We start from the raw sequence: 17,201 nt of genomic DNA on the forward strand, positions 1-17,201 counted from the left end.
AGCACACATTGGACTCCTTTCAGAGGGAAAAAAAACAGGGGGAAATGTCCTCCAGGAGCATATAACACATTCCAGTTGCCAATGGATGTTCAATCCAACAGTCCCAAGCAGGACCCAGTTTGACGTAAACTCCTGAAACGCATCTGATACGAACAGTGGGTCCTCAACACCAAGCACAGACCTAGAGTGGGTAAGTATTATCAATACGGAAGAGATTAGAAGGAAAACTGAATTGTCTTTTAATTAGCTGGAATTAAATGGAATTTAATATTGAAATTGAAAAAACATCTAATTAGAGACCAAACCAAGCACAATATTCCCTACAATGTAGGAACCTATTCTGAGAACAAAAAGATCTAAGTGCTACACCTGTTGTACAGTGAGTCTGTACTCTGAGCAGCCACAGTGATGAAATTATTTAAAAATACAAAACTCGCCCCCTCAGAAATATCTATATATTTACTTTCCTGGTTCATTTTTCTAATAGGAGAGCAGTTGGCTATTGTAATTAAATTAAAGGGCTGATAAGAATTTCAGACTGATAAGAGAAATATATTTATTGGCAAGTCATAATTAAGCTACAGGATTTTGCAAAAACAATATTAGTAAACTGAAGAGCTTAGTGGGATTCAGAAATAAATTAGATGTTTCTCTGACTGTCATCCTGAATAATTACACTAGCTGGCATAAAAACAGATAAGGGACAACAATGGTTTTATGATTCTTTCTATAGACAATTCACAGTGATGATTGTAAATTACTCTTCTCTAAAGCTTTATTGATTTGAATTAGAACCAAGACAACAGATTAGACATAGTGCTTTTCATTTAATACAGTGGGTTCTTATATTTCAATTTGAAAAAGCTATTCTAAAAGTATTTTAACTATCAAATTTCCATTCTTTAAAAGACTCGGGGTTGTACTTCTGTCAACTGTCATTCAGATAAGTCATATCATTAAAAACTGGGCTTTACTGAATGCATAAAATACTCCAGGCTAATTTGAAATACTGAGTCCTAGAGTACGAAACAACTCAAAATTGCCATACATAGAATATTGATGAAAGGGTTCATAAATGTGACCTGAAAGTTAAACATGTGATAACTACAATCAATTTGCTTCTGATTTTAATTTTAAAAGGTTTAAAAAGAGGGCATGAACTTGCCCTTGTGTAGCTAAATCATACTAATTGAAGTGTTCCTAGATTATAACAGACCATTTATTCCATTTACATTCTCATATGCACACAGTCTTTCTAAAAGATTTCTACTTGTTCATCATAAAGTCACAGTTGGTAGGAAAATTAACAAAAAAGAAGGTAGTGCTGGGACGATGAAGGCAGAAGTTCCCAGAAAGGGTCAGAAAAAGGCTCATAGAAATAATTTAAGAATGTACAACTAAAGCAATCCAGGAACTCTACAAGCTGCCTGAAAAGCTTTTCAGAGAGAAAACTGCTGCTGTAGGTTAAAACTATTTCCCAATTTTCACTCAGCAGAAACTCAAGGACTAGTAATGGTGTGTTTTAAGGATAAGTAAAATCAGTTCTAGGTCTGGGAAAGGCACTCTGACATGGTTGCAAAGAATTATTTAACTGTCTGATATGAGATGACAGACATAGATGCCACCCTCCATAACTTGCAGCCTCACCAATTCTGCTCAGTTAAAACATTAAATTTCACTTTCTTTCAAAACCAGAGAGGTAATGCCAGCTCGCCTTTCCATCCTTTACACAGCTCAGGCATCAGAGCAGCCATCGGGGTGGGTAACACCATGTCAAAGTCCTTTTTCAGCTGAGAACATCTGTGACAACACCTTCCCATCCATGAAAGCACAGGCCACGGAGCAGCTGGAGCATTTGCCGGTCCCTCTGGCTGAGCCCTGCGCTGCTCTGCAAGGAGGGGTTCGGTTCGCTGGCTCGCAGGGAGAGCAAACTGCGCTCCCCAGGGAAGTGGTTAAAATACCAACCTGGCACGAATCCAGTCCCTGTTTCAAGGATTTTATTCAGTGACTGTTTCAAAATACAGAAGCCATCCTGGAAGAGACAATGTAACTCAGCATTTCGCTCTGTCCCTGCAGTTACACCCTTTTGTTTCCTGATGAAACTCGCCCAATAAATGAGCAGTGAAACAGCCTTGGGTAGTGGGGAGGGACAGATCATAACATCAGTCTAACCCATTGGTAGTGATTAAGATGCTTACCTGAGAGGGAGAACATGTATTTTTTTTAATAGTCTTAGGCAGAAGAAGGACCAAACTCGTTGACTGCACAATCTAAACTCTTTCTTTTTGGAGTTATTACATAAAAAGGATGCAGTATCATAACATTTCTTCTGGCTAGATAAAAGGTTTAGCTTCTTGCTCCATGAGAAGCCACTTAAAAAAGGACCACTATTCCCATATATGATGGTACCCAAAAAACAGTCTTTTAAGCTGCGATTTAAGGTAGCTATTAAAGGAAATAGAAGCCTTCATCATTCATGTCTTTAACAGGTGTTCTCCACTTTTATAAGAATACTTACCACCAAACTAAAAAGAATTGGATGTTCTTTTTACACAAAATTTCCTTAAAGCAAAACTACTTTGAATATATTTCACATTACATGAAAAAAATACTCAGTCTTTGCACATGTAGAGATGCTACTGAAATCAATTAGTCATAACCAAATATCTAGTGGCAGGCTAATATATTAAGCACAATGTTATATACAATGTTAGATACCAAATTATACTCTGATATGCAAGATTTGAGATCATACAGGAAAAAGAGGTCTTACAATGGATGTATGTAGATAGACGTTTTGTTTTATTTTATTTCAAAAAATAGCAAATGTCTTAAGAACACAAACCAGAAAGTTATTAAAAGCTTCATAGCAAAATATTTAGCCAACTCTGTTACAATATATAGGCTTGAGGTTCTAACAGTTAACACCATGCCTCAATTCACTGAGCAAGTACTGCTCTGGACACATAAACATTGCGCAGTTGAAATATGGAGCTGAATGTTAAAAAACAAGAGGGTATTTTTATCTTTGCTCTTTCATAATCAAAGTAATTGAAGAACAATGACACTTTAACAGGTTTGATTCTTTTTGGGAAAAGCCGTTAAAATAATTCCTGAGTATTTAGGATAAGTGAATGCATCAAAAATGACCAATTAAGGCCAACATCCGGCTGGGTGAGCCTTGCAGCTTGACGTGACACTCTCCAGCATGTCTGTGTCATGGCAGAATCGCACCCTAAATACCTTCATGAAATACATAAAAACTTCCTGGTGTGCACATTCAAATTCTCATTTTCTTTAGCAATACCCTACAACTGTCAACTGTGAAGCTTGCTTTGCTGAGAAAAACATTGGTTTAAATGTCACTTCCTTTTGCAAAATCTTGTAATGCAAATTGCCACAGCTAAGCCTCCAGTGAATCATCACACCAATAATTATTTGAAATTTAGGCAACGGGCTTTCATACTATGTTGGTATACATATTGAATTGTATGCTTTGTATCAGTATTTTGAACACAGAGACCTGTTTATTTAGCATCTTGTTATTGTAATGAGAGGCAATATATTCATTATTCTCTTCAGATGCATGTCACAATATCATCTTATTATACACCATGTTTCTAAAATCCTGTTGGCATTCAGCAGGTTCCTATGATTATAATTTAATCTGTATATTTTGTTTTTAAAACTGCTGCCAATCAAAGTGGTTGAGAGAACTATTCCCAGAAGAATTTTCAGATTTCTCACTTTATATGTTTACCCAGAAGTACAGGATTAAATTACAATGGATGTAGAAAGATTATTGTATAAAGCATAGTTAATAATTCACAACACTGGTATTCAACTTGACCAATTACAATGAATTCACAAAAATGGTTTCAATTACACCCACTCTTTTCTATCCACTCACCCCAATACGCAAACAGGTTTCTCACAATGACAATGGCAAGACTGCAGTTACCGAGATGTACCGTAAGTGAGTGAAAACACCTAGGATAAAGGCCTGGACTTGATAATTCCAGTATGTGCTCCTGATCACTTCCCATTCTAGACCGCAAGCACTGTTTTTAGAGTCTTACAGTCATTAAATAAACATACCTAACAGGTAAATGGAGCTTTTTTCCTAATGCAGGCTTCTGGAGTCAAATTGATAAAAAGTAACATGCTTATATAGAACAAAAGAAATAATGACTTGGGAAAAATTGCAATCAGTCGTACCAAAACTCTGTGAGCAATGACAATGTACAGTATTGCAGCTGTATGCTACTAAGACAAAAAAATCTTGGCATTACAAACATGAAGTTCTCTGTTCACACAAGCCAATTTTAATGGGCTATTAAGCATTTGGTTAAAAACAGGCTTGTACCAGTCTCACTGAAGAAGAAACATTTGCCAAAATGTTCTTTTAAAAAATACTGTATGACATCTTCTAAATTGCAATTTAAAGATTAAAATCTTGTTTCAGAAGTTCCTCGCTTCAGGTTGTTACTCAAAAACTCATCATGTTCAAAACTCAAATTATTATGAGATCTTGATATCATAAGAAGCTTCTCCTTATTAGTAAAGTCTTTCTTGACTGCTGCCTGTGGCACAAGTAACCTGTCCATTGGGTCCTCTTTGTTTTCTAGTTTCATGTACCCCTTACTGTTGCTCCGATCCAGTCTGGGCCAGCTGGGGTGTTTCCTTTGTTCCGCTTGGACAGTGAGCATAGATGGACCTCTGTCCAAGTCCAGGGACTTTGAGTGTGAAGACAGAAGATGCAAAGATGTGTTGGACCCAAACTGCTTCGTGGCAGCACCAGGGGATAAAAGCTTCCCCGTGCTTGGTCCAAGAGTCATAGAAAACTTGAACTGATCAGATGGCGTGTCCACAAATGAATTGTGTCGTGGTAGCATGGTAGCGGCTGGTCTGTAGGATTCATTTGTGTCTGTTAGTGGAATGGCCAGAGAATCCATCGACAGATTTCTAGACCGACTCCTAGTGATCTCTGAGTCCTCAGTTATGTTGTCTATACTGGGCTCATCAATAACACAGTTATTCAGTTTAATTACTGGCAGTGTGAAAGCACTAATGGAAGATGACACAATGGATTTTGTTTCACACTTTATAGAGCTAGTGTTTTTGTCATCTGAAGCCTTGCTGGAGTGAGGGTAAAGTCCAAAGCCTGAACTAGATTGCTCCATCAGCAGAGGTGGCAGGAGACTACCAGCAGTCCTGTCTTCATTTAGGGTAACCTCATCTTCTTCGGCAGAACTATCCATTCTAAAATTGCTTTTGAAGCCAGAGAAAGGCGCCACAGTGTTCGCAGCCAGCCGTGATGCACACGAGCTGCCGCTGTGCCTGAGTTCTCCTTCTCCCAACAAGCCAGTGAAGGCACCACTCAGCTGCTTTTGTTCCTTGATCCTCAGGGTGTGGATGTCTATTACAGTGGAGTAGATGTCTCTCATGTGTATTATTTTTGTCTCCTTGTCACGGTTTTCATGCAGAATGGCATTTGCGCAAATAAAAATGAAGATTCCAATGCCCATAGTAAAAGGGCCCAGCATTTTCATCTTATCCGAGTGCATGTGCTGTTCAAAGAAGCGAAGCAAAATACTTCCTTGGCTTCTCAAGACTTGGGTTTCATTTACAGACAGGTTATCTTCAGGTCCTAAAAGCTGTTCCTTTTGGGGCCAGTATCCAAGGATGGCCATTGCAATTCCCAAGAATGCGATAAGCACTCCCAAAACAAGGAAGAATCCCGATGGAGAATAGAGCCGGATTTTGCCCCTGACAATTACTACGTCTGCCCTGGGCCGGCGTCTGACTGGTTTCTTCTCCTCAGAAGCTGGGGCTGCGGCAAGATTTATATGTTGCTGAGATCTGGCAGAGTCTTGCCTTTTTAAGGCAGCCAGTCCTGTTATGACTCCTCCGGTTGCTATCATAATTCTATATGGTGTCCTGGAAGAAAAAAAGCAGAAATATTGAGGCAAGCAAAGGTTCTGTCTGCAAATACAAATAACACTTTGTTAATCTGTAGATATTTCTTGATAATCAGACTATTCATGCCTTTATAAAAACTACTATATCTTAATCCAGTTATGACATAGTAGCAGTTTTGAGATTCACATGGCATCTTAAAAAAATTTTCCAGAAGTCTTTTATCACTGTAAATATAGGTAATAAATCTTTCATCAGTGATACAGACAGTAGCAGAAAGCTAGTGCTCTTAGTGGTGATATATCAGGATTAAAGATTAAAATATTCAAAAGTCTTAACAGACGATTTATCTCTGGACTGGTCTGCAGGAAAATCAATAATATATTATTACCTTGTATGCGTTTTGGATCATTTTAGCACTTTAGCTAGTAGATCTTTTAAAAACTTCTACGACACACAATGACTATGAATACAGATCATTCTACATATCCCTTTTAAGAGCTCTTTCCTAACAGATTTCAGCTTATATTAATACATATTTATTCCATCATTGAAAGAAGCTTTTATTAAGCCCATTCAGATCATCTGAGTATCAACTACAGAATCATTCTGTCTTTCCTAATAAAGCTGATCCTCTTCTATGCATATCTAGATCTTTTCTTCCCCCTTGATGGTTCCTCACAGACTACAAATCAAGCAGCTCAGTTTTGTTTACCAGATAGGAAATCTTCATAAATTTCAAGTTCATCAATTCAAAGCCTTACCATTATATGAGGAAATTCTTTTCATTGTAAACTTTGGTACCTGGCTGTCTGTTACATGAGAAACATTAACCAGCATGGGTTTAAAATAGAAAATCATGTTTGATAGTTTTTTTATGAGTAACAAGTGGAACAACACAGTTCAGCATAATTGGATTTTATTTTACAAGACATCTTATAATCAGACTCAGTAAGAGTTTCTGGGCTTAATTAATGAATATTAGAATGAATACTAGATAATATTATAGAGTAAAATTAAGACAGTATAAGCCAGGTATGAAAAAATTATGTTCTCTTTGGTGGCCTTACTGGGCTCAGAGATAATGAAAGGCTGGCAGTCTGTTGCAGAGGAAAAGGCTCCATGTCAAAGCTGGGGGTGGTTTAACAAGGAGACAAAGCTAAAGTCGCACTGGGTGAATAATGCGAGACGCTGAAAATCAGAGGAAAACAAACTGGTGACTGCTTGTAATTTACAGGCAGTAATTTTCGTCAGAGCTCTTAAAATATTGATGTTTTTAAAAAAATCTTAGCAGTGCACCCCTAGGGAAAAGAGAAGATCAGATCCATCACAGCATGAGAAACAGACACTCTGTATTTGGACACTATAATAGATTTCCAACACTGCAAGCGGGTGTCACATCTGAAATGTCTCCAACCCACCAACCCACCAGTTATGAACTTGATTATTAAATTAAGAAGGAATTTGACAGAGGTGGCCAAGTGGAAGGACTAATCCAGGAAAAAAATATGTACCCAGTGTTCATTATTATCTGTTCAGCAGCAATTCAGATGACAGACAGAAAGTGCAGCAACCTGAACTCCCTCCCTATACCATCATTGCTAAAGAACAGAGCACACCTTCTCCTTCTGTGAGAAACCTTTTCTTTATGAAGGAAAGACCTGAAAAAAGGCCTAGCGTGCTAAGTATACAGCACTTTCTGAATTTCTGAAAGAGAAATTCATAGTATTACTCCAAAAATCTCAGAAATTTCACTTTTAGTGTCAGGTTTCATGGTTCTAATCTCTTTGGAAATTCTCACCCTTTGTATTTCACTTCCATTTTTATGTTAGCTGGGCAATTTAAATAATTCAATGCCAATTAATTTCTTGGATGCTTCATGAAAAGCTACTTTTTAAAAAATGTAACAATTTAAAAATCCCCCAAAGAAAATTATTTGACATTGACAGTCCTTAAAAATTGACACAAAACTTTCTCATATGCCTATTTGTTTAAGGGTTTCTGCCAAAACAAAAGATCATTATTCTGTAAAACAATGATTTGAAGCTCTAGACAGAAATAAATAGGACTTATCCACTACAAAAGCTGTGGTATTTTGTCATGACTCAATCTACTCACATGGTTCACATCTGCTTGATAAATATTTTAAGCATCCCCCTAGCAAGAGCTCCTCTCTAACTCTGAAGAGTAGAGCCAATGAAAACATCTTGGGGGGTCTTGCCATAGAAAGTTCTCACTTGCAAATTTTGCAAAAATTGCAGGAAAATCACATCTCAATTTCATTATTAATTCGGTTCTCGGTAACTTGAAGGACAGACAGAAACTGAGATTTCTTAAAGTGAAAATGAGAGAGAAAGTGAGATCTCTCAAGCTGACTGGCTGGTTTCCTCCCAGCATTTCAGGGGAACACGCTGTTCCCCTGTCCACTTTACCTGCAGCAGAACTTGAGCACAGGGGAGAGAAAGTCTGGCTGCAACAAGATGCAAATATATTTTATACACAGAAAGGGTTTCTTTCCTATTTCTTGAGTTCACATCAATATTATTAAATCTTTCAGGGGAAAAAAAAAATCACAACCCAGTTTCTAAATAATAATTTGCAATCAGTCACAGTGTTGGTAAGGCTTATAAGTTACTTAACATTAACAGCTGAATTTTGCTGTCTTCTACATCTAACAAAATCAATGGTGTTAGCAGACATATTGGTAGGCGATCGTGCTGACAGTTTTTCAGAAACCAATTATAATGAAGGGTGTATTAAGAGGGAAACCTTTTTTTTTTTTAAATATTATATTTAGAATAAAGTGACATTGTAGATACATTTGATTTATTCTGCAAATCTGCACAGTTTCACCATGTAACAGCCATAATGAGTGCCAGTGACAAACGCTGTTTCTCTTATTTAATTTAGTACAGTGATCACATTTAGTTTTAACCTGAAGCCTGAATTCAAACTTTTCAACAAGCAAATAGAAAACTTTGACCAAAAGGTAAGTAAATATTATACTAAGAGCTCAGACAGCATCTCTTTGGTAGCACTGTGAATGACACAGGCTGGCTCTAAAATTAATTGAATAATGGTAAAGTGGATGTGGAATACAGAACAAAAAGAAAGGGACGGGCCTGTAATCCATTTTATAAAACACAACCCTCTTGCTGATACAAAAGTGCCACAGGATCAAGCTCCTTTTGAAGAACAAATGTTGAGTGACTCTCTAATGCTGTAGCTGCTTCGTTCGTGTCATCTTCAGCGAGAATGTCAGGTCCAAAGGCTTGGATAGCTTAGGGCTTTAGTCTTGAAAGAAGCAGTGGCCCAGATTTACCTCTACATTTCACTTTGCTTTGCATTGTGCTGTTGTTACAGAGTGTCCCTGACACCAGCCCTGTCTGCCACTCAAAGATCACCCAAGAAAAGCCTGTCCTGATAGAGATCCTGTGAAGCAGCTCCTGCTCACTCTCACTCCTGCCCTCTCTGCTTTTTCTGCACAGAGGAGAATGACCCAGGCTCTTGATGCTTCTGTTCTAACCTCTTCAATGGCAAGATGTTCTTTGACCTTTCATCCAGGCTGTAGGCTAAGCCCAGTCCCCTGCATCTGGCATGGTTTCTAGGAAATGCCTTAGAAAACCCCAGCAGGAAAGGGAGTAAAAGGTTTCCTTAGCATGAAGAAAGGACAGATTCCTTAGCAGATACTACTGGTAGTTATCTCAGGTCACTGTACCCTCAGTAGGGCTTGCAGAGAGCCATGAGGCAAGGACACAAAATGGAGATGAAGGGAAAGACCAGGGTAACACCTACGAAAGTATGGGTGGGTAGGAGCCACAGGAGGGGATGTAGCCCATCTAAGAAGAGAACTCTAGAGCCAGAGGAATCAATTCATGCAGGAAAGGTTTGCAGACGTGATGCAAAATCTATAATGATAAAAGAAGCATCAGCATGGGATGTGGAATGACATTTTCTTGTTACTTACATTACCCTGGCTACCCAAGCCAAGGTCGCCGGAGAGGCTGGAAGGGATTCTCCTTTATCGCCTTTTCATATGGGGAAAGGTTGCTCAGATGCTCAAGGAAAAGCTGTCATAAAGGAAACTTCAGAAAAAGGCTAAAAACAGCTTCCATAAACCAGTTTGTTGTAACCACTAGACTTGCATTTGCCAAGCAAAGAATGAGGTATTTTCCTAGCCAAGTCAGGAAGTCAAATAATTCAAATCAACAAAGGAATGGTAGATTCACTCAGTGATACAAAGGTAAGGCATAAGTAAATTACCATAGACAAACTGTAATTTAGCACAGGTGGACGAGGATCCTGCTTTTCTACCAGCTCACCAGGCTGCCACTGATGATCAGACGAACACGGTACATTTATGCTGCTAGCGTTACCCATGGCTGACTGTGCCAGCCCAGAGGAAGGCAGGAGGCAGGTGATCTGGGGACTCGCTGGAGAAGCTGCAGAGCACAGAGCGACCTGAACAGCCTGGACACCTCCCCGGGGAGGGACAGCAGGTAAGAGAGGTGACTCAGAGCCCTCCTGAAGAGAGGAACTGTCTACAAAAGTAATACCCCGTTATCCTTTGGAAGCTAAGCAAATGACAAAAATGGGTGAGATAGGATTTGATGGGATTTAAGCCCAGTTGACTCACTGATTGATTATCCCAGGTATAAGAGATGTGTCAACTGCAAGAACCTATTACAGATTGCACATTTCTGTTTTAACAGCAGCTGAGGCAAAGAGCTGCTATTTAGACAATGGCTCTAATGCTGGGCAGCCTAGGAAAGCCTGAAAGATGTGTGTGCAAGAGCACAGATTCAACGGAAGGAACTGAATACAGATTCAAAGGAATGAACTGACTTCATAGCATTTTCTAGTGGCTGCAACTAACTTCTCCCGGTTCCATGAACTATAAACTATTTATTTATCTCTTTTACCTAAGAGGCCACCACCTTAATACCCCTTTTTTCTTCCTAATGACTAGCATCACCTTAACTGTACTGCTGTCAACTAACTTTTTTTCAGAGATGGTCTAACTTTTTAAAATCTCATTAATCTTTCAGCAATTTTTCTCAACCTGTAGTAAGCTTTAAAGCTTGGAGTTTCTATTTTAGGTACCTGAAAGCTTATCTAATTTTTTCAATTATTTTGTCACCATAAAAGTTACTGCTACTACCTACAACTTAATCTTTTGAACACATACGTAGTCATTTGAATTATACTGAGATCTTACACTTAATTTTAAATACATGCTAGCAGCAAAGATGGGAAGCAAACTAAAGAATACTAGAATTGTATTTTGTTAATGTGTCTTACTCCAGATACATTTCAGTGTCCCATACAGCTTATCATCTTTGTTGTCTGCATATTTCTTCTTCTTCCTTTCATTTCCTGTTTGAAAAATGACTGAAACTTAATTACATTAAATTACCAGAACCGTACATGCTATTTCCCTGTAGTTAAACTTTACGTAAAACTGTCTGAAAAGTACAGCTCTTGTGTTTCAGCAAAGAATTAAATATCGCTGCAGTGAAAAGTAGTGTGTGACAGAACCTGATTTCTATTACCATAGCGTTTCCTATCTTACTGTTTCAGCTAATTAGGAAATCTATTTCCCATTAGTACTTCATTCATTATTATTTAAGTGATTTAATTTCAGACTTTAACAAGAGGACAAATTCTAACATCAAGGAGTTTCTTTTACCTTTGATAAACCTCAAGTCCTAGAAACGAAGGAGGTATGTGAGAGACTGTTTACTTGTTAAATATTTCTCATAATCAAGAGTGCAAATTATAAAGTAAGAAGAGAACTCAAAAAATAACTGAGTAAAAAGTCGATAATAAGCTGTATTTAACACATCAAAACTTTTCTCTTGATGTACAATATATACATATCAATATGTTCACTGTGCATGGAGGTTGTCATCTGGTAGAATCTGTTCTATTCCAAAGGTAAAAATAGGTAACTTTGTAGGTCCAAAGCAATAATCATTCTGGTAGAGACAATATAGCAAAGGCAAAACAGAGGGTAGTTCCACAAAAGGCATAAAAAAATCATCTCAAATTACATTTTTATCTAGCAGTTTAACAAGCAGCTTCTTCTAAGTGCCCAGCACACCAATGGGACTACTTTATGATGCATCTCTCTCCTTATATCCATTCCTCAAAAAATGAGCTGACTGAACAGATTAAAAAAGAAAGAAAGCAAGCAAACGACATCTTTTGTATTCATGATTATGGGGTATTTTAAGTGTACTTTAATTGATAATAGGTGAGAAGAAAGCATACGAAATGTGGTATTAAAAATCTTTATAACTTCAGCTGGGATTTTAAAGTCATGTTAGCAAAAGCCAAGGATAGGAAATTGCATACCTATTTAAAACATTAAAGCTTTGAAATTTCCAGCTGAAACAAACTCTTTTGGTTCAAATTCCCTTTAATGGTGCCTCTTTTAGGTTGTAAAGGGATAAGCTTAGGGCCTAATCATGTCCTTTTAACCTCCTGCTTGCCAGTCTGATTATGGAAGCAGGCCAAACCATGCAAGCAGTTTGACAGCATAAAAAGGAAAAGACAAACTGCACATGGGTCAGGCAACGCGAGAGCACAAGGGTGGCAGCAGCAGGTGGAAGGTCCATTGCAGAGATTAAAATCGGAGCTTCTCTGGATATTGGTACACCATGCAGCCTTATCGAATGGTCTATATTTGCTCTACAATAGTACTATGTTAAACAGTAAAATCTTTTCACTCATAAATGGAAAATAAAAGCTTGGTATTAAGGGCACATCAAAATCTGCTGGGAAATTTGAGGTCTGATCATGACCCATTAATTTAAAAAATCCAGATCTGGTAGTGGTTTTCAAATCTGTGGTCCAAGCAAGACCACAGGGGTCCAGCAGTTACCTCCACAGAATCTATGAAAGATAAATAGGAATGGCACATCAGAACTTTCTGTATACATATTTCTAAATAATTTTTTTTTTTTTTTTTTACATTTTAAGGAACCCAGGGAGTCCACAAATTGTGAAGGACAGAAAATCATTGATTTGCAAGGCATCTAGAGGATGGACTGAGCACACGCTGGCAACAAAAGCTCATTGTTTTAACATAAGAAGTTGGATACTGAAACAAACTAAGAAGGGAAAATGTTTTAAAAAACAAATCCAGGCTTTAATGAGAGTTATATAAATCAACAGATCCCTTTTTTTTTTTTACATATTCCTGTAACTATACTATACCACACTGGTTTGAAATATGTGCAAAGAGGTACCTCTACATCGTACAAAGGGGCACAATTCCCTTGTGGCAAGTAGCTGAAGAATCCTTCTTTCACTACAAGTACGGACACCCCGATGGCAAAACCAGTATTGAGTGATTATTTGCATATATATGCTATATCCACACTGAAGATATCAGATTTCCATTTGGACTTGCATTCACCCTGTTTCATTAGCAATTCGATGCCGTGGTATTCCCTGTCCTGACCTTTATGGCTATCCACTGCCTTGTCTTAAAGCAAGACTCTCACAGCTGGGAAAATCCAAGCATGACTGTGAGCAGCCCAACTTCCTAATCTAGCCTTCCTCAAGCTGTTACATTGTCTGCATAATGACTCATTGCAAAGGTTAGAAAATTACCTCAATTCACAATCATTACAATAAAAAACTCTTTAACGCTCTACTATTATTTGGAGGGGGGAAAATAAAACCCCAATCCAAAAAGAGCCCCTAAACCCAACAAACTAGTCGTATAAAATTATACTGCATTACTATTAAGCGAACCTCTCAACCAGACAAGGAGTACAACTCAGTTACAAAGATCCAACTGATCAATACCCAAACTTTCACAGCTAATCAGCCAGTGTCTGCAGTCATGCAAGTCTCATCTTCCTTTAGAAAGCACAAGGAAGTGAGCTTGGAGAGCACCATTTTATTTTTCACATGACATTTTGGGACATACTCTCTGAGACTGCTGAGTCAGCAGGTCAGAGCCCTGGTTTGCACACACAATATGGATATGGGATCATATGACCATCGGATATTCCAGGCTAAGGGGGAGCTCAGGAGGTCTGTAGTCCAAACTCCTGCTCACAGCAGGACCAGCTGTGTGGCCAGACCAGGCTGCTCCCTGTATCCCATTTGAACCTCCCTTGTCGCAACTTGGGTCTGTTGGCTCATGTCATAAACCCATGCGGCACTGTGAAGAGCCTGGCTCTTCTTGCTCAGCTCCTTGTAGGTACTGGGGGGCTGTTGTTAGGTCCACCCAGAGCCATCTCTTCTCTGGGGCTGAACCAGCCCCACTTGCTCAGTCTGTTTGCAGGACAATAGAGCTCCAGTACCCAGCCTCCCTGGGTGCCCCATGCTGAACTTGCTCCAGTCTGTGAATGTCTTTGTCCACATTTTACTCATGTGAAATTCCTTTTTTGAAATCACCTAGGATTTTATTTGGCTCTAAACTAAATTGAAATAATGAAAGAATAACTATGAAATTCGAACTAAAAATTACATACTCAGAAATACTGATAAATGGAATTGTAAGATAAGCGAGCATGCCTGTTACCCAGATTTGGGGAATTCCATGACTGCATTCTTTTAATCACTCCAGACAAAAGTCCCTTTTGAATGCCTTCATCACTTACAGTATCTGCCATATACATTAATTATTTCAACTATTATGCCAAGGTCAAAAGGAAGGTGAATATCCAGCAATACTGCACAAAGATGAATGTCTGAGCTGCTTATCCTCTTTGCTATTATTTCTTCTTCAGCCTGATCCTTTCAGTGGGTCATACATTGTAATTCTGTGCAAAATCAGCAACCTTCAGTATTGGCAGCATTACACAGAGCTCATTAGCTACTCACAAAAGCACAGAACACACATCAAAGCGAGAAAGAAGGAACCTGAGATTCCATATTTTGCTTTCAAGACACTGCTCTGACTTGGCCTAGATTTGGTCTACAAGCTTTTGCCTGGCCCAGTTGCACTCACTTTTAAATTTGTTCCTTCCTTAATTACATCTGGTGGCATGCTGCAGTAAATCAGGTGAGAGTCTGTGAGACTTCTTGGATTTTACCAACATAAAACTCATGTAACATGAAGTTGGCACTAGGTCTCTTACATCTAAAACAGCTTCCCAGTCATTATAAACTACACCAAATATGTTCTCAGGCCACAAAACACCTGTCTTATGCAGCGTAATCCCACCTGTCCCGCTATCGTCATGTGTGATGTCCTGAATTCCCAGCTGTCCTGCTCCTGTAGCTGCACCAGTTAGCTCAGGTCCTGGATGATGGACAAAAGAAACGCAAGCTCTCAGGCACTGAGATATTTGTGGAATGCCTACCATAATCCCTGTATCTACTGTATTAAATTATCAATAAATTGAGAGGTGTAACTTGTTTTTAGAAGTGTGCACTGATACTGTCTTTACTTATGCATAGAAATTTTTACATCTTATGTATGGATACATCATGTCCTGTTCCAAAATATATCACAGAACTACAACAAAAAGCAAGAGGGAGCTAAAAAAAGACTGGGGAAACAAAAATGGGAAGAAGCTTTATAAGATTTGAAAAAAAGGTGTTTAAAGGGTGATTGACTAATAAGGTTTTTTCCACTTTCTTCCTAGAAGAAAAAATAGACCATGCACACAGGAAAATAAAAGCTGGATATAGTAGGCTTTACTTTTGATTTTATTTGTTTGGATTTCTCAGTTTATCTGAGTTTTTCTACTAAAAACCAGCTAAAGCTTTTTAACCTAAATTGAGTAAGGTGATAACTGTCCTTTATAACTAAAGTGACAAAATCTGTTTCTAAGCTATTTTATCACTTTAGCTTGCATAAACCATTTTCTAGTGAAAATCGGTGCTACAAATGGAAGAAGATATCGGCTATTTAGCCAAATATTAATAATTATTTTAGACACATTTGTCCATTCACATTATTAGTGTTCATATCCAGTAATTAGAAAAGATCCTGGGTTATCTAAGTTTACAGGTGAAATAAGTAGCCTATTTTATATCTTTTACGGTATGCAATCTGTCTGCTTTCAATATAAATATAAAGTAAACCTTTTTATTGAAAATAATCACTTTATCAGCACAATCTAATTTAAAATGTGTAAAGGACAGATGTGGATCTTTATGCACTTATTCTGGTTTGGATTTTTTTCAGTTTTCATAATTTAGACATTACAAATAAAAAAAGAAGGAATTTCTTTTAGAAGAAAGTGAAAACTGCAAGATAATACTATAGCCCAATAACCCAAGAACTAAAATCCAAACCACACAGAACTAATGGGAATTCTGAAGCAAGCTCACACAATGCAGAGCAGAGTATTAACCAGCTATCGACCACGAGTCATGAAACAAATTTTAGAAAAGTCTCTAGAGGTTTCTGAAGACTGAATGTGTAAAAGCACAGTCAAAGGTATGTTCTCTGTCACCTATTGCAAACATAAGGCACAACTAAACACTCCAGGGCTCACTCTGCCACATAAATTCAGTTTCCTAGTAAAAACCAAACAGGAAACAAGGTCAGAAATAGGAAATATCTTCATTTAAAAGCACTAGGATTGCTGGTACTTCAGTTCTTATGCACAAAATTTCAAATAAAACAGTAGGAGGCCCTTGGTGTAGAGGTACATAAGCACAAGCAAGGCTGGAGTGCTTCGGCTGCCGTTTACACTCACATCATTTAGCAGAACTAGCAATCTGTTCCTTGATTTAGTCAGAGACGAAATCTCCAGCGTAGGCACACGCTTAATGTAGGCAGTGACCAGCAGTCGGGAGACCAAACAAATGTCCTTATCTGCACAACACGCTCAGTTAATCGGTTAATTAGCAGGTTCTAACAGCTGTAATTTCCAGTTGTATACACATCTAATGATTGTAAGATCAAGTAATATGAAGTAAATATTTCAAAGAAGGCTTAAATAATATGCATACTAGATATGAAATCAAATCTATTTCCTCCACAACTAAGACATCTGAGCAAAGCTTTTCGTCTTACCTAGAAAATACTTCTTGTTCTATAAAATGTAAAGATTCAAAGGATTAGGAGTTATCATTCTCTGTTTACCATCAGAGACATAGGACCAAGCTTTCAAACACACTCAAATAATGCAAGAGCCTAACTCTAAAAAGCACTTCGGTATCTACAATTGTGTAGTTGTATTTGAAAATATCAGTGCACAACAGAGGTACAAAAAACATGTCGAGTGCCCAACATAGCAGAATTTAAGAGCCTATGACCTACAAGTAACTGTGAAAGCCACAAATTTAACCCTGCTACCTGTCCA

At 38.1% G+C, this 17,201-nt stretch overlaps 1 protein-coding gene across 2 annotated transcripts in view; it reads right to left on the bottom strand.

Moving 5' to 3' along the window:
* Nucleotides 1-2,787: 2,787 nt before the first annotated feature.
* The window catches only part of TMEM200A (transmembrane protein 200A), a 54,918-nt gene continuing 40,504 nt past the window's right edge, over nt 2,788-17,201 (bottom strand). For both annotated transcript variants that reach the window (XM_082048705.1, XM_082048706.1), the window contains exon 2: nt 2,788-5,940. In XM_082048705.1, the coding sequence (XP_081904831.1) occupies nt 4,449-5,924 (1,476 nt within the window). In that variant the 5' untranslated portion in view covers nt 5,925-5,940 and the 3' untranslated portion in view covers nt 2,788-4,448. The remainder of the gene's footprint in view (nt 5,941-17,201) is intronic.

Source organism: Streptopelia decaocto, assembly GCF_964273445.1.
Source record: "Streptopelia decaocto genome assembly, chromosome: 3".
Taxonomy (NCBI): Eukaryota; Metazoa; Chordata; class Aves; order Columbiformes; family Columbidae; genus Streptopelia; species Streptopelia decaocto.